The sequence below is a fragment of the Embiotoca jacksoni genome, unplaced genomic scaffold (genome assembly GCF_022577435.1).
Source record: "Embiotoca jacksoni isolate LCO1_2020_lvr unplaced genomic scaffold, fEmbJac1.0.p SCAF_23, whole genome shotgun sequence".
NCBI lineage: Eukaryota > Metazoa > Chordata > Actinopteri > Embiotocidae > Embiotoca > Embiotoca jacksoni.
Window position 1 is genome coordinate 11,242,052 of NW_027185374.1, and position 18,846 is coordinate 11,260,897.

General features: G+C 36.4%; 2 protein-coding genes across 2 annotated transcripts; one reads left to right on the forward strand and one right to left on the reverse strand.

Annotated features, from left to right (window-relative positions):
• Positions 1–2,464: 2,464 nt before the first annotated feature.
• On the forward strand, positions 2,465–3,466 carry LOC138203773 (trace amine-associated receptor 1-like). The gene has a single exon (XM_069158779.1). The coding sequence runs from the start codon at positions 2,465–2,467 to the stop codon at positions 3,464–3,466; it is 1,002 nt and encodes a 333-aa protein (XP_069014880.1).
• Positions 3,467–3,972: 506 nt separating this feature from the next.
• LOC138203682 (adhesion G protein-coupled receptor F4-like) lies at positions 3,973–12,457 on the reverse strand. Its single transcript, XM_069158699.1, has 13 exons — positions 12,313–12,457; positions 12,175–12,224; positions 11,943–12,082; positions 11,657–11,863; positions 11,118–11,327; positions 10,887–11,024; positions 10,624–10,802; positions 9,201–9,365; positions 7,688–9,088; positions 7,536–7,577; positions 6,447–6,506; positions 6,218–6,275; positions 3,973–6,137 (listed from the first exon to the last, which is right to left on the reverse strand). The coding sequence occupies exons 1-13, from the start codon at positions 12,403–12,405 to the stop codon at positions 6,064–6,066; spliced, it is 2,817 nt and encodes a 938-aa protein (XP_069014800.1). The 5' UTR covers positions 12,406–12,457; the 3' UTR covers positions 3,973–6,063.
• Positions 12,458–18,846: the final 6,389 nt, after the last annotated feature.

Genomic DNA, 18,846 nt, shown 5'->3' on the forward strand with positions numbered 1-18,846 from the left:
AGAAGTCTGACGCCTAAATTTGGGTGCTAAGGGAACATAACCAGTGCCAAATTCACTGTGTGAATATATGGGTGTGGCCACACTACATAAATAATCCAGTTGTTCTAACCTAATGGCCTAGACCTCTGGTTAATTTAAAACAATATTGGAGCAACTTTTAACCAATCAGCATTGACCACCATATGTGCCAAATCCATTAGACAGTTTGTAAAGGTCAAAACCTATTGATAAAATTCTATCATCACTGCAACTACATGGCACTTTGCCACCCACACTGGTCGCTGATTGGTCAGAGTGGCTGCGCAAACATGAATGCAAACAAGGTTTCCCTACTAAAATCACTGCAAAGAAAACTGAAACTGTGAGCAATAGTCTGGCAGAGCCAGGCTAATGTTCTCCTTCCGCTTTTGGCATATTTGTGGTCAAGCTTAATAGCATGTCACATATTTCTCCCCTGGGATTCCCTACTCTTAACTTACTGCACTTATTACTTGTTTAACCCGTAGATTGGCACATTTAAGGTCTATATTCTGATGATAGTTAACACTGATGACTTTAAATTGAACTGTTCTAGGAGCAGTGACAACTGGTATAAGAACCATGAATAATAAAATCCAGTTTTGCAGTTGCACACAACTCTCAACACCTCACCGGTTCCTCATGGTGCTGTTGTTCAGAAATTGTCTTAATGCACTAGAAACCTGTTGGTTGTCATCTTACGACATCCAGAACTCACTGGTGTTGTATGTAATTTTGGACATATGGTGGTCCTTGAAAGTTGGTAAACCCTTTAGTAATGTATTTATATTTCCCCATACATATGACCCAAAATGACATCTGTTTTATTTAAAGAACAGGAATCTGTCAAAGTCTGAGCTTCAAAACATGTTTGTAGAAGTGTTTCTGAGAAGCTCAGAAAAATGAGTTATTAATACTGATCAGCCTGGAAAATGTGATAAAAACCCTCTTGAAAGAGTTTGGACTCTACCAATCTACAGCCAGACAGACCTTGTACACATCGAGAAATCCAAGACCATTGTTGCCCTCCTCAGGAATGGTTGACCAACAAAGATCCCGCTAAGAGCACAGTATTTAATAGTTTGCGAGGTCTCAATGGCACCCAGGGTAAATTCGAAGCAACTAAAGTCCTCTCACATCGGCTAATGTTAATGTTCATGAGTCCATCATCAGGAGAACAGTGAACAACAATGGTGTGCACAGCAGAGTTCCAAGGAGAAAGTCACCGCTCTTCAACAAGAGTATTTCTGTCCATCTGCAGTTCGCTATGGAGTTTGTGGACAAACCAGAAGGCTTTTGAAAAATTATCCGTGGAATCATTAGACAAAAAGAAAGACGGATAGCTGCAGTGCTTTCCTTTCTCTAAACATAACACTTATTATTTAAACTAAAAGTTATTTGTTGTGGTCTCTGGAATGCCTTGAGGGAATTTCTTAAAAGAAGGAACTGATTAGGTTTTGGTGGTATAAGGTCAAGGTCACTGTGACCTCACAGCCATTCCATGCTGGTGAACGTGATATCTCAGGGATGCTTTGAGTCTGGACAAACTAGGCTATAAACTGGAACTTGACTGGTTGATGAAACCATACAGCCATGAGGCCGTCATTCTAGTCTTTATTTATATTATTTTCTACAGTGTAGAACAAAACCAAAGATACAAAAACTATAAAATAACATATATGGAATTATTATCAGTTTTGGATTTAGATTCAAATTAGCTACCTTTTGCTTTGATAACAGTTTAACACTTTGTTCTCTCAGCCGCTTTATGAAGACTTGTTGGCTGCTTTTCCTATACTCTGTTCAAACTCATCATCCTCTCTGTTGGGTTTAAGTTGGTGATTGTAGACGTCAGGGTATGTGATGTCACCAAAGACACCCAGCTCACTCAGATCGTATATATGCTGTTTTCACCAGTGGGCCACAGGCTTTATCAAAATTGGGATCTAATTCAATGATAGTGACTTAACAGGCATTTATTTCGAAAAAAAAATCTTTGAGCTCATTTCTTTAAAGTAGTGGAAAAAGTAAAGACTCAGGTAAAGTATACGTATATCATACCGGGACTAATGTACACTACTTGAGTACATCTACTCAGCATTCACCACTTGGCTGTGCCTTGTCACGATTTTTATGGTAAGCCATGACTGGACAAATACTGCTCAGGGGTGGGGTTTAGCATATTGTTCATTTTGATAACAGGCTGTACATATCGAGGTATGTGAGAAGTTTTGAGAAACAGTGGTCAGAGAGAGGGACATCAATATGACTGGACATCCAACGGGTATTTCTTCAGGGTTAACAGGTATGGTGTGAATCATTCAGCAGCCCCATAAGCAACTGACAAATCCCTACTACCTGTCTACAAAGTGTATAGTTTATTCCTGTTTAATATGTAAATGTCTTTGATTGGAAATTATAAGCAAACATTCTGGGTTCAGGTAGCATGGAAACTGGAATCAACATCAACATGACTGATGATGGCAACATGAATTTCTGTTATGAAACAGGGAATGCCTCATGCATAATGGCAATAACCCCTTCAACAATACGTGTATTTATTTATATGTTTATTGGCAGTACAGTATCACTTCTGACAATAGGCGGCAATCTTCTGGTAATCACGTCCATCCTTTACTTCAAGCAGCTGCACACTCCTACTAATTATCTTATCCTCTCTTTGGCTGTGGCTGACCTGCTCGTTGGAACTTTGGTTTTACTGTTTAACATGGCACTGTCTGTAAGGTCATGTTTGTATTTTGGGGATTTAGTCTGTAAAATGAGACGAGGTATTGATATTTCACTCATGACATCATCCATTCTCAACCTATGTTGTATTTCTATTGACAGATATTTTGCAGTGTGTCAGCCACTGACATACAGAACTAAAATCAATGATCGTGCTGTTGTAATCATGATCCTGGTTAGCTGGGCTGTTTCTGCTGTGTCCGGATTTGGCATTATATTTTTGGGACTCAAAAATACTGTCTGTGAAGGAAGGTGTTTCATATTTAATATTCCAAATTCAAATTTAATAGGCCCTGTTGTTTCTTTTTACCTCCCAGTAATCATCATGCTCAGTATCTACCTAAAGATTTTCTTTGAGGCACAGAAACAAATACATAGCATTCAGAACACAACCTGTCAGAGCACAAAGTCTGGAGCAACTGTGAATAAGATGGAGAGAAAGGCCACTAAAACTCTGGCTGTAGTAATGGGAGTTTTCCTTTTCTGTTGGACTCCTTTCTTTCTCTCGACAACCTTTAATCCTGCGACTGATTATTCTGTCCCATCACCTTTGCTTGAAACTCTTGTTTGGCTTGGATGGTCAAATTCAATGCTCAATCCATTTGTCTATGGATTCTTTTACAGCTGGTTCAGATCAGCTTTTAGAATGCTAATTTCTGGAAAAACATTTCACAGCAATCTTACCTATGCAAAACTTTAATGACTGAGCAGCTTAAAACTTGGGTACATATTCTCAATTGTTTTTCACAAAGGGCCATATAACAGTAAAACCATAAAAGAAAATGAAAACTGCATTTTGTTTTATACTCATTATAATGCTAAATGAATTACTAAAAACTAGAAAGTGGAATGCTTTACTCATACTCATACTTTTATGTCATGTCATAATAACAGTTGTCGTATAACAATATTAAAAACATATTGTATATTCAAAAACAAAAGTCTGTCTATTGTTGTGGGAGTGTTTCTCGTGTTGGTTTCCTTTCTTTCTTTTCACCCTTTAAGCAAGTACACAATGCCACTTCCTGTAATCAAGACATTTAAGTGGCTTGGATGGTCAAATTCATTGGGCAATCTATTTGTTCACGCTTTCTTCTGTAAGTGGTTCAGATCAGCTTTTAAAATGGTTGTTTCTGGGTAGATATTTCAAGGTGATTTTTTTTTTTCCAATTTAAAGCTATCTTAATAAAGTGTTGACACTTAAAATCAGAAATCAAAACAGAACATTTTATTCCACTTCATCTCATTAATTCATATCCAAAATGTTGCTGTACTGCATACAGTGTCTGTACATTCAACATACCATCTGTGTACTGACATATCTGTATGCTCTGTTTTGGGGCATGGATAAAATCCCTGTCGATATCATAATTCCTTTACATTTATCAAAAATTATATTAAATAAGCCAGACATATATATGCTGATAAAGCTTTCAGAACAATAAAGTACTATCTTAATTAATGTTCTACTATTATGTAATATATACTATGTGCTCGTACTTTAAAGATACAGATAACATAAATAATACAACCATAATGCATTTTAAATGTTCTCAAGGGTGTGCACAGTTCCACAGTGTATAAATATTTGTATTTAGTCATCACAGATGTTTATTGACCTCTTTGTGTGGTATCTATGGCCAGTCAAAGCACTCTTGGTATAAAATAATATATTTCTAAAATGTCCATATAGTCATTAATCTTTTTGGTTCATGAAGAAATCCTTTTTATATATTTGGCAGAACTAACAGTATTTTAATACTTGTAATTCAAGTTTCTGGGGCCGCAAAAGTTGCTATTAAGACATCTTGAACCTTCGTTGTGACACATTAAAAACACGCTTACAGTCTTTTATACCTTTTCATTCATAGTTTAAAAAAATAAAGGATTTGAAACATTAAATTGAAAGACAACTCAATGAACTCATGCAGTACACACAGTACTTAATTTAACAACAAAGCTAAAGCAAATTTCAGCTTGGACCAAAAAATATATAATTATTTCATTTCATTCTTGTGTTCTTTTTTTCACATTTAATTTATTTTTGATGTGATTTTTCGCAGTTAGCAGATACTGGTTTTTTTTTTAAATCGGTTTACATGCATAGCTAGAGGATAATGTATCACAATATGACCATTTAGGGGTTAATCATTTTCTGGATACTTTGATGCATTACATACGGCTTAGTTTTTATGACTGGTACATGAGATTCTTTGAAGGCCTGTTACCTAATATTTTCAGTTCGTTGTACAGTGAACCCTCGCTATAACGCGGTTCACCTTTCACGGTCTCGCTGCTTCACGGATTTGCATCGTGCATTGTGTTCTGCATTCTGATTGGCTAAACAGTCTCTCCGCTTCTTCTCTACCTGTTTGTCAATAACGTTGCGGTTTAATATGTACATGTATGTAAAACAGCTTGCCAAATTTAAGTTTGCAAATTCTCTTGCAATTTCAAGTTTCTCTAAAACCCATAATGTCGACAAAACGTTCTGCACCGACAAAGGCACTTACGGTCGGGCCCAAAAGGCAGAGGAAGATGCTAACTATCGCAGAAAAAGTTAAACTTCTGGACATGTTAAATGAAGGTAGAAGCTATGCGGCTGTAGGTCGCCATTACGGAATTAATGAATCTTCCGTTCGTTCCATAAAGAAGGAGGAAAATAACATAAGGAAGACAGCAGCAATAAGTTTTAATAAGGATGCAAAAAGGGTTGCAACTGTCCGCAACAAGACCATGGTAAGGATGGAGTCTGCATTAGCTTTGTGGATTAATGATCTCAACAATTTGAAGCCTTCAGTTCATATTGATGATTAAAATTATTATTTTACAGTACAGTAGTTATTTGTAAAAAAAAACATTTATACAGTACTTTTATTTGTTAAACAAATGCTTGGGCCTGTAAAAAGGTTTTGTTCTTTGGTTTCAATGTATTATGGAGTATTTCATTGTATAATAATTGTAAAAAAAATAAAGGTTACTACTTCACAGATTTCGCCTATCACGGTTTCTATTTGGAACGTAACCCCCGCGAAAAACGAGGGTTCACTGTATTTCTGAATGTTTTGAATATGTGAAACAACAGAAATACCACATAACACTGGTAACCAGAACAGTGACATTAAATATGTCATACTGATCAACAGAAATTGTGTCATCTTAATTAGTTTACAATGCAATGCAATTCATATTATAACAGCTATACATTTAGGACATATGGCACTTTAAACTGTAGGGCTGTATTTACAATATATGAGTCTTCAAAGAGATAATTTTTTTGTAGTACAGATTGTTGTACTAATTCAGATATTCACGTGACTCCGATGCACTGCTGCTGTTTGAGTTTCTGGCCCCTGGAACATGGTAAACATCTGAAAGACAAAACAGAAAACGGTTGATGAGATACCTAATTTAAGTAAACAGGCAAGCTGCTTAATGTAAGACAACTTACTTCTATCACGGATTCTGTTGAACATTTCACTCAGAGAGAAAATGCCATCACTTGTGCTCTACGATAGAAAAGTGTGTAAGATTAAGAGAGTGCAGGAAATTGTTTGTATCCTAATGTAGATTGGTCTTTCGAAATTAACAGGTCGGTTGATGCAGCGACGGGTAGGCTCAACTAATGTGCAAAGAAAAGCACATATTCGTTTGTCATATATAAAAAAAAATTCTCTTACTCTTGTTGGATTAGAGGTACTGTTTGTTGTTGGTACTCGTTTAGAGAGGAGAGAACGGATCTACAGACAGAAAAATTCACGGCAATATCAAAATTAATTCACAGTGCTGGAAATGTTCAGAAAGATAAGCATTTTAAATAAACAGGTTTACATGGGAAATACTGTAAAGGTGTTTATATCTCTTTCCAATGAGAAGAGAGGATTGATACCATTCTGATGTCAGCGTATGCTATTTGACAATAAAGCCAGGAAGCAATAAACATTAAAAAATAAACCGTAAAAATATTCGTTCTTAATTTTACATACAACACTTTTGGAATGTATCATGGCAAAGCTTTAATACACCCGTCAGTCACTAAAGGGTATTGTGTCTTTGTAACAGTGGGCGTTGACCAGGTAATAGTCTTGGTCAATTTTTTTGAATTTTTTTTAAATGAGCTAAATCTTTCATTATGTCTTTACCAGGTTCATAACCACCAATTAACTATGGTAAAAAAAAATAGCCATAGGTCTGTTCACCAAAAATAGTCTAAAATCTGTAAATGAATAATTTCTCAGATTTTACCATAATTTTAACTGTAGGACTTTTCCTTGTTATAAATTATATGTTTATCACAATGTTAAATGTAGGACTTTTCTTTGTTATAAATTATATTTTGACCACAATGTTAAATGTTAGACTTTTCCTCGTTATGAATTGTATTTTTACACTGTGCTGTTGCTACTCTCCCTTTTAAAGACTGAAGTAATCCTCCTCTACACTTAGAGATATTGATCTCCTCATTTGTCTCTTAACGAAAAAATCAAATATCTGCACGGAAAGTTTTTTGTCATTGTTGACAGTTCAGAAAAGAAGAAGAACAACAAAAACACACACCTGTCATGTGTATTTGTGTCTATTTTACTTTCAATTATTGTTTGTTGGGCTGTAAGCACTGCCAAAACATAAGTGACCAACAACTTAGTACTGTGACTAAACACATACTGCGGATGCCCTGAGGAAATATCAAAACTGCTGCTGCTAAGCTAACATGCTACCTTCACTACCTCCTGTGGAGACATGGTAACCGAATGTGAAGCTTTTCTTACCTTTGAATCAAACAGTGTTCCAAACACTAAAATGAAGAAACCCTGAAGAAAATCAGACGGATTTTTTTTCATCATCAGAATGAAAGAACACAAAAAGGTTTTATAACTGCACTGCAAACATTACTGCCTTGTTTATCAATAGGTGCAAATACCTGTAGTGAATTGAAGAATGCAAAGGCAATGTGGATTCCTTCATTTGTTGGTGATATCATGGTCCCCACTCCCAGAGACCAGGTCAGCCCAAATAAGGGAGTCAAAATGGCCACACACCTTAGAATGACCACCATGGTGTGTTTTTCATCTGTGTGGGCAGTGTCTCCCACACCTCTTCTCAGCATTTTGAACAAGACCACGATAACAATCAAAATGTTGATTAAAACTATGGTCAAAGCAGGTATTACCAGGGCCAGCAGGGCCTTGGTCTCCAACCAATTTAGCCAACAAGCATTGTCTTTCCTAATGTATCCACGTCCTGGTGCTGTGACCGCAACAGTTATAACAGCTATAATCAGAGGGCAGACGTAACCTAAAGTGAAGCCAATGGCCAACATGGTTGACTTGGACATGTGGGAGAAGACCATAACTGTCCGGTAAAAAAGCAGAAGGCCTGACACGAGCATCCAAAAGAACAGAGCAAGGTAGAAGAAGTGCATGAAAAATGTTGCTGTGCTACACGGCCCAACTGGGACTTCATAGTCTTCTCCTGGGTTTTCAAGGGGATTTTTGGCAATAAAGGCAGCGATTATGAAACAGATGTCAGCAATCAACAGAGACAGGGCAGTATTAATGATGGAAACATGACGCATGAAGGCAGTGCTATTTCTGGTAACGGCTTTCCAAACATATCCCTCAATAATGAGACATATAATTAAGGATGCCAGAGATATCCCAACTCCAACATAAGTGATGACATCCAAAAGTGTTATTATTTTTGGAGGGATGTCAGTTGCCATCAGAATTGAGAAGGACGTGAGGTGGTCACAGCTGCAGGTTACTGTGTTGTTTATGTCGGAAACAAAGATACAGCCCTCATCATCCCAGGCACCAGTCTCATTGAAAAGTGTGAAGTTCCAGAAGACACACTGTGGGTTCAGTGACAGGGCTCCGTTTAGTTTGTTGTAGCTCAGAGTGACATTTGGAACTGTTGCATTTATTTTGACCAGCACCACTGCAGCATTGATGGCATCATCAGCCAAAGTTCCATTACCAGTGGCGTTTAAGAGGCCGACGTCAAACGTGGAGTTCCTCGTTGGCATGACAATATTAAGGGTGCTGAAGACAATGGTGGTGATAAAAACGTTGGAAATGTCGCTGTTTGGAATTTGTATGACAACACTGGAGTTCAGATCTGCCATGAAAGAGTTGTCAAACATAGTTCTATTGAGCAGGATCCGTTGAGTCTTGATTGTAAAAGTATCATTCAGCCCATCGGCGAGTGTCTCCATTGAACCCAGTAGCTCTGAGCTGGAATTGAGGGTTTCATTGGAATTCAGAAATGCCCATGACTCTCTTGCATCGTCACCAATGATGACATCAACCGTGCTTAGCACATCCTGCAAAGAGATATTCCATTTTAAGATTACAACCTCGTAAAAAAGTCAAGTATGTGTTGCCATTATCATAAGTCCCTTACTAAGAGGCTTCAAAGTAGAAGGTTTGACTTACCAACATGACATCTTCACTGACAGCATTGCTAATATTTGCTATGGTATTTAGGATGTCAACAATTGCTGATATTGTTGCAGATGAATTTGAAATGTTCTCTTTTTCTTCCTGGACAGCATCTTTTAGCTCCACCACAAACACCGGCACATCTTCCACAACCAGATCCTGACAAAATGAAAAATAATTAAAACAGAGCAACAGAAACTGATTATGCCACATTTTGTAAGTATGACCCTCTGCATGACAAATGCTATTACCTTCATGGTCAAGAAAAAAAAAATGTTCTGAACAGTTGTGCAACATTTGGGCCACAATAGCAGGTAGCAGCTATAACCCTGGTCAGTCAATATTCCAAATTATGTCACCTCATCAAAATTACCACCCAAGTTACACATGTTTGGTACATGTGCATTTACAATTTCACCATAGACTTGAAACCTGAGCAGAGAGTGCACAGTGAAGTTTGTGTCAGATCTTCCATCCATCCATTATCTATACCTGCTTTATCCTGAACAGGGTCACAGGGGGGGGGGGGGGGGGGCCTGGAGCCCATCCCAGCTCACTTAGGGCAAAAGCAGGGTACACCCTGGACAGATTGCCAGTCCATCACAGGGCCACATAGAGACAGATGGAAACAAAGACCAATCACACTCTCATTTACACCTAAGGGCAATTTCTAGAACCACCAATTAACCTGAGACGCATGTTTTTGGATGGTGGGAAGAAGCTGGAGTACCCGGGGAGAACCCACGCAGGCACAGGGAGAACATGCAAGCTCTGCACAGAAAGGCCCAGGCATGGATTCAAACCCAGAACCTTTTTGCTGCGAGGCGACAATGCTAACCACTGCACCACTGTGCCACCCGTGTCAGATCTTTATTTGTGAATTGAAAGAAGTTTCAGGGAGCCAAAGCTGGTGGTGGGAAGTCACCACTGTGCTGTTGAGGGCAAAAAAACTAGTGCGTTTTTAATGTGTAGTGAGCAGGCGCCTGGACATGTTGGAAAACCCAACAGCTATCACACCACAAATGTTTTGCCTCAGACTCCTCAGAACGTCCCAGCAGAACTCTCTTGACAGTCTAACCCTGGGGGACAAATTTCAGTGAAAGACCATGCAGATGTCAAAGAAAACCCACCTGATTGCTCTCCTGACTGCTTTCTTTGGTCTTGGACAGTGACGTTCTGCCCCTCTTAATCTTAAACAAAAATCTCGACAAGCTCCTTGCTTCACTTGCCGTAGATTTTCTGAAGCATTTCAAGGGTCCACTCTCTGCTCATGTCCATGTTGAAATTGCAAATGCTGACTTACCAGCAGTCACAAAAATGTGGGTTTAAAAATAAGCTCCAAGAACCCCCACCCAAGCGGCATCAAAGTAATTAATTTCCATACACGAAGCAGTTTGGACATCAGTGGCTCGCTTACCTCGGATTTACTTAATAAATCATTGATTATTTTGATTATGCAGGTGTCCTCCACAACTACCCACTGTCCTGATGGCTGACACTCTGCAGTCTTGGTTCCCTCTTGATCTTCATCACATTTTCCGCTTGCTCGGTCACCTTCTCGTCCAGTCCCATACTCAGGGCTGTTACATGTAATAGCTGAAGAGTCACAAAATCAATTAGTCAAAAGGACAGTGAAAGCGCGAATGAATAGTGTGGTTATATTTCAAACATTGCTCTTACTTTCTGTGAAAATGGTCAGTTTTGTTGTTTGGGCAAAATCACTTGGGTCATCAACCTTACATGTGAATGTTTTTTCCACTGATCCAGTGCAGACATTTATTGTGTAGTCATGCTTGATGCAGGTGGTCTCAACAGGAACTGCGAAAATTTCACGTTGTTGTCAATGAGAATTTTTTAATAGCCATGTAGAACTTCCCACCATGTATTGAAAAGTTTTCAGCTCAAACTTACTTGAATTTAAAAGGGTTGTACCCTCAAACCAGCTGACATTGTAGGGGGACTGCACACAACACTTAAGTGGTTGTATAGTTCCCTCTTTGCATTCAACGTTAATTTTATCCTGTAGTAGCACATTAGGAGCGTCTTTGATTATATCACTTGTCACGTTCCCCTTTTGGAAGAATTCAAGCTCTGTGCCCAGAATCAAACACTCATATGTTCCTGTGAATAAGAGAAGTAGGTGTTATTGATTGCATTGGCTGTTAACTAAACAAAATTGGGTATAAGTGGTTGTAAAATTTGTAATATGGATATGATGGCTATGCTGTGAGAGGAATTATTTTTGGTCTCTGTCAGCTTTATAGCCAGTTCAAACTAACTCAGCAAAAATTACAAATTTGGTATCATGAAATACACACATACATGTAACAGAAACAATTCCTGAACTTTTTTATCAGTCCCGGTACTTGGGTAAGGACCAAAATATTCTAACTTCACGGGGATTATTTGGTGACTGAATACTTATCACAAAACTTAGTTACTTGACTTACCAATATCAGACTTTTTAACGTTGGTAACTGTGAGTGTGGACAGACTGCCAGCAGTAACTATTTTAAACCTGACTGTCGTAAGTTTCTGTCCTTTCAATTTCCACTCAGAACTGGAAATTGTTCCCAGATTAACGTCAGTGAGGCCACATGTCAGAGTCATGGTTTGACCAGTATAAATTAATGATGTCAAATTGATTGAATTTGAACCTTTGGAGAAAGTAAAAGAGATCAGTTAGAAATTCAGTCGAGTTAAGCAAAAATTTTAAACAAACTTTTTTCAACTTACTGTTGTACTGTGCAACAACTGAGCCGATAACGGGAGCAATAGTCGCCATGGCAATTGTTACATTTCTATTTGCTTCAGTCACTCTAGAAATGTTAATTTCCGTTGTCTGGACAACAAACTCTGTAATGACACTTCCTGCTCTGTAAAAACAGACAGCCAAAGTTGTAATGTGGGATGTATTATGACTCCAGGCTACTTTTTCTTTCTTTAATTAATGACAGAATTAATATACCTGAATGCGGTCACAGAAGCAGCCCCAACACTTCCATACTGAGCCTGTAACTGTGGGAAGAATATAGTTATTGATATCTCTATAAGAACATAAAGAACTCACAATTAGATTCTGATGATGTGTTTACAATGCACTTACCACTGGATTAACCTTGCCTTCCAGCTCTCTGTATGCAGTACTCAATGGATTTGCCAAGTCTGGTGTGTATACCAAGTCCAATCTGATTGACATTCTTATATCAACTGTTGTTTATTTAAAAGATAAAAAATGGAAAGATGGAAAACATGAGATAAGCCATGCATAAACATTTAGTGATGTACACCAGAACAAAGCACATATACAAATACTCTTTTTTCAAGTGGGTTAATAACCTCATCCACGAGCCGACAGTAAGCGATGTATTTGTGGATTGACGAGTGAATCTAGGATTTTGGACAAACCAAACATATTGGGGGGTTTTTCACGATGAACTTGGAAATTATATTAAGAAAATATCATGCAAAGACTGATTTGTGTCCCTTACTTGTTACTTCTGTTGTTGCAGCTGTTGTAGTGTCCGTAACTGTTGTGGCATCAGGTGTTGAATATGAAACGACAATTTGATAATTGTATGTTAACTGGAGAATAAAATCAGACAGCTGGTGAATAGTTTTTTGAAACGGGTGATGATTCTTTAAAGGCTACTTCATGATTTTTAAATATTGAACATGAATCACAAACAGTTACTGCTTCTTAAAGATGTATATATTTCATATCCCCTTAAAAAACAATGAGAGCTAAATTGTAACAAAAAAATATCGTGCAACGACTGCTTTGCGTCCCTTACTTGTTACTTCTGTTGTTGCAGCTGTTGTAGTGTCCGTAACTGTTGTGGCATCAGGTGTTGAATCTGAAACGACGATTTGATAACTGTATGTTAAACTGGAGAATAAAATCAGACAGCTGGTGAATAGTTTTTGTAGAAACAGATAGTGATTCTTCAAATACCACTTCATGCTTTTTAAATGTCGAACATAAATCCCCAACAGTTACTGCTTTTTAAATATAAATATATTTTCTACAACTTAGTAAACAATGATGGCTAAATTATGTTAAGAAAATATCATGCAACGACTGCTTTGTGTCCCTTACTTGTTACTTCTGTTGTTGCAGCTGTCGTAACTGTTGTGGCATCAGATGTTGAATCTGAAACGACTATTTGATAATTGTATATTAAACTGGATAATAAAATCAGACAAATGGTGGATAGATTATTGAAACGGGTGATGATTCTTTAAAGCCGACTTCATGCTTTTTAAATATCGAACTTAAATCCCCAACAGTTACTGCTTTTTAAATATAAATATATTTTCTACAACTTAGTAAACAATGATGGCTAAATTATATTAATAAAATATCATGCAACAACTGCTTTGTGTCCCGTACTTGTTACTTCTGTTGTTGCAGCTGTTGTAGTGTCCATTTCTGTTGTGGCATCAGGTGTTGAATCTGAAACGACTATTTGATAATTGTATATTAAACTAGAGAAGAAAATCAGACAGCTGGTGAATTGTTTTTTGAAACGGGTGATGATTCATTAAAGGCTACTTCATGCTTTTTAAATATTGAACATAAATCACGAACAGTTACTGCTTCTTAAAAATGTATATATTTCATATCCCCTTACCAAACAATGAGAGCTAAATTGTAACAAAAAAATATCATGCAACGACTGCTTTGCGTCCCTTACTTGTTACTTCTGTTGTTGCAGCTGTTGTAGTGTCCGTAACTGTTGTGGCATCAGATGTTGAATCTGAAACGACAATTTGATAATTGTATGTTCAACTGGAGAATAAAACCAGACACCTGGTGAATAGTTTTTTGAAACGGGTGATGATTCTTTAAAGGCTACTTCATGCTTTTTAAATATTGAACATAAATCACAAACAGTTACTGCTTCTTAAAAATGTATATATTTCATATCCCCTTACCAAACAATGAGAGCTAAATTGTAACAAAAAAATATCATGCAACGACTGCTTTGCGTCCCTTACTTGTTTCTTCTGTTGTTGCAGCTGTTGTAGTGTCCGTAACTGTTGTGGCATCAGGTGTTGAATCTGAAACGACTATTTGATAATTGTATATTAAACTGGATAATAAAATCAGACAGATGGTGGATAGTTTATTGAAACAGGTGATGATTCTTTAAATACTACTTCATGCTTTTTAAATATTGAACATAAATCACGAACAGTTACTGCTTCTTAAAAATGTATATATTTCATATCCCCTTACCAAACAATGAGAGCTAAATTGTAACAAAAAAATATCATGCAACGACTGCTTTGCGTCCCTTACTTGTTACTTCTGTTGTTGCAGCTGTTGTAGTGTCCGTAACTGTTGTGGCATCAGATGTTGAATCTGAAACGACAATTTGATAATTGTATGTTCAACTGGAGAATAAAACCAGACACCTGGTGAATAGTTTTTTGAAACGGGTGATGATTCTTTAAAGGCTACTTCATGCTTTTTAAATATTGAACATAAATCACGAACAGTTACTGCTTCTTAAAAATGTATATATTTCATATCCCCTTACCAAACAATGAGAGCTAAATTGTAACAAAAAAATATCATGCAACGACTGCTTTGCGTCCCTTACTTGTTACTTCTGTTGTTGCAGCTGTTGTAGTGTCCGTAACTGTTGTGGCATCAGATGTTGAATCTGAAACGACAATTTGATAATTGTATGTTCAACTGGAGAATAAAACCAGACACCTGGTGAATAGTTTTTTGAAACGGGTGATGATTCTTTAAAGGCTACTTCATGCTTTTTAAATATTGAACATAAATCACAAACAGTTACTGCTTCTTAAAAATGTATATATTTCATATCCCCTTACCAAACAATGAGAGCTAAATTGTAACAAAAAAATATCATGCAACGACTGCTTTGCGTCCCTTACTTGTTACTTCTGTTGTTGCAGCTGTTGTAGTGTCCGTAACTGTTGTGGCATCAGGTGTTGAATCTGAAACGACTATTTGATAATTGTATATTAAACTGGATAATAAAATCAGACAGATGGTGGATAGTTTATTGAAACAGGTGATGATTCTTTAAATACTACTTCATGCTTTTTAAATATTGAACATAAATCACGAACAGTTACTGCTTCTTAAAAATGTATATATTTCATATCCCCTTACCAAACAATGAGAGCTAAATTGTAACAAAAAAATATCATGCAACGACTGCTTTGCGTCCCTTACTTGTTACTTCTGTTGTTGCAGCTGTTGTAGTGTCCGTAACTGTTGTGGCATCAGATGTTGAATCTGAAACGACAATTTGATAATTGTATGTTCAACTGGAGAATAAAACCAGACACCTGGTGAATAGTTTTTTGAAACGGGTGATGATTCTTTAAAGGCTACTTCATGCTTTTTAAATATTGAACATAAATCACAAACAGTTACTGCTTCTAAAAATTTATATATTTCATATCCCCTTACCAAACAATGAGAGCTAAATTGTAACAAAAAAATATCATGCAACGACTGCTTTGCGTCCCTTACTTGTTACTTCTGTTGTTGCAGCTGTTGTAGTGTCCGTAACTGTTGTGGCATCAGGTGTTGAATCTGAAACGACTATTTGATAATTGTATATTAAACTGGATAATAAAATCAGACAGATGGTGGATAGTTTATTGAAACAGGTGATGATTCTTTAAATACTACTTCATGCTTTTTAAATATTGAACATAAATCACAAATAGTTACTGCTTCTTAAAAATGTATATATTTCATATCCCCTTACCAAACAATGAGAGCTAAATTGTAACAAAAAAATATGCAACGACTGCTTTGCGTCCCTTACTTATTACTTCTGTTGTTGCAGCTGTTGTAGTGTCCGTAACTGTTGTGGCATCAGGTGTTGAATCTGAAACGACAATTTGATAATTGTATGTTAAACTGGAGAATAAAATCAGACAGCTGGTTAATAGTTTTTTGAAACGGGTGATGATTCTTTAAAGGCTACTTCATGCTTTTTAAATATTGAACATGAATCACAAACAGTTACTGCTTCTTAAAAATGTATATATTTCATATCCCCTTACCAAACAATGAGAGCTACATTGTAACAGAAAAATAACATGCAACGACTGCTTTGCGTCCCTTACTTATTACTTCTGTTGTTGCAGCTGTTGTAGTGTCCATAACTGTTGTGGCATCAGATGTTGAATCTGAAACGACTATTTGATAATTGTATGTTTTGTATGTTAAACTGGAGAATAAAATCAGACAGCTGGTGAATAGTTTTTGTAGAAACAGATGGTGATTCTTCAAATACCACTTCATGCTTTTTAAATGTCGAACATAAATCCCCAACAGTTACTGCTTTTTAAATATAAATATATTTTCTACAACTTAGTAAACAATGATGGCTAAATTATGTTAAGGAAATATCATGCAACGACTGCTTTGTGTCCCTTACTTGTTACTTCTGTTGTTGCAGCTGTTGTAGTGTCCGTAACTGTTGTGGCATCAGATGTTGAATCTGAAACGACTATTTGATAATTGTATATTAAACTGGATAATAAAATCAGACAAATGGTGGATAGATTATTGAAACGGGTGATGATTCTTTAAAGTCGACTTCATGCTTTTTAAATATCGAACTTAAATCCCCAACAGTTACTGCTTTTTAAATATAAATATATTTTCTACAACTTAGTAAACAATGATGGCTAAATTATGTTAAGAAAATATCATGCAACGACTGCTTTGTGTCCCTTACTTGTTACTTCTGTTGTTGCAGCTGTTGTAGTGTCCGTAACTGTTGTGGCATCAGATGTTGAATCTGAAACGACTATTTGATAATTGTATATTAAACTGGATAATAAAATCAGACAGATGGTGGATAGTTTATTGAAACAGGTGATGATTCTTTAAATACTACTTCATGCTTTTTAAATATTGAACATAAATCACAAACAGTTACTGCTTATTAAAAATTTATATATTTCATATCCCCTTACCAAACAATGAGAGCTACATTGTAACAGAAAAATATCATGCAACGACTGCTTTGCGTCCCTTACTTGTTACTTCTGTTGTTGCAGCTGTTGTAGTGTCCATAACTGTTGTGGCATCAGGTGTTGAATCTGAAACGACTATTTGATAATTGTATATTAAACTGGATAATAAAATCAGACAGATGGTGGATAGTTTATTGAAACAGGTGATGATTCTTTAAATACTACTTCATGCTTTTTAAATATTGAACATAAATCACAAATAGTTACTGCTTCTTAAAAATGTATATATTTCATATCCCCTTACCAAACAATGAGAGCTAAATTGTAACAAAAAAATATACAACGACTGCTTTGCGTCCCTTACTTATTACTTCTGTTGTTGCAGCTGTTGTAGTGTCCGTAACTGTTGTGGCATCAGGTGTTGAATCTGAAACGACAATTTGATAATTGTATGTTAAACTGGAGAATAAAATCAGACAGCTGGTTAATAGTTTTTTGAAACGGGTGATGATTCTTTAAAGGCTACTTCATGCTTTTTAAATATTGAACATGAATCACAAACAGTTACTGCTTCTTAAAAATGTATATATTTCATATCCCCTTACCAAACAATGAGAGCTACATTGTAACAGAAAAATAACATGCAACGACTGCTTTGCGTCCCTTACTTATTACTTCTGTTGTTGCAGCTGTTGTAGTGTCCATAACTGTTGTGGCATCAGATGTTGAATCTGAAACGACTATTTGATAATTGTATGTTTTGTATGTTAAACTGGAGAATAAAATCAGACAGCTGGTGAATAGTTTTTGTAGAAACAGATGGTGATTCTTCAAATACCACTTCATGCTTTTTAAATGTCGAACATAAATCCCCAACAGTTACTGCTTTTTAAATATAAATATATTTTCTTCAACTTAGTAAACAATGATGGCTAAATTATGTTAAGAAAATATCATGCAACGACTGCTTTGTGTCCCTTACTTGTTACTTCTGTTGTTGCAGCTGTTGTAGTGTCCGTAACTGTTGTGGCATCAGGTGTTGAATCTGAAACGACGATTTGATAATTGTATGTTAAACTGGAGAATAAAATCAGACAAATGGTGGATAGTTTATTGAAACGGGTGATGATTCTTTAAAGACTACTTTGTGCTTTTTAAATATCGAACTTAAATCCCCAACAGTTACTGCTTTTTAAATATAAATATATTTTCTACAACTTAGTAAACAATGATGGCTAAATTATATTAATAAAATATCACGCAACAACTGCTTTGTGTCCCGTACTTGTTACTTCTGTTGTTGCAGCTGTTGTAGTGTCTGTAACTGTTGTGGCATCAGGTGTTGAATATGAAACGACAATTTGATAATTGTATGTTAAACTGGAGAATAAAACCAGACACCTGGTGAATAGTTTTTTGAAACGGGTGATGATTCTTTAAAGGCTACTTCATGCTTTTTAAATATTGAACATAAATCACAAACAGTTACTGCTTCTTAAAAATGTATATATTTCATATCCCCTTACCAAACAATGAGAGCTAAATTGTAACAAAAAAATATCATGCAACGACTGCTTTGCGTCCCTTACTTGTTACTTCTGTTGTTGCAGCTGTTGTAGTGTCCGTAACTGTTGTGGCATCAGGTGTTGAATCTGAA

Excerpts from the sequence above, each read along its gene's own strand:
- LOC138203773 (XM_069158779.1), top strand. The coding sequence starts at position 2,465 with ATGGAAACTGGAATCAACATCAACATGACTGATGATGGCAACATGAAT.
- LOC138203682 (XM_069158699.1), bottom strand. The coding sequence starts at position 12,405 with ATGTCAATCAGATTGGACTTGGTATACACACCAGACTTGGCAAATCCA. Across the intron at positions 12,225-12,312 it reads AAGGCAAGGTTAATCCAGTG|TTACAGGCTCAGTATGGAAG; the intron begins GTAAGTGCATTG and ends TTCTTCCCACAG. Across the intron at positions 10,803-10,886 it reads ACTGACCATTTTCACAGAAA|CTATTACATGTAACAGCCCT; the intron begins GTAAGAGCAATG and ends GTGACTCTTCAG.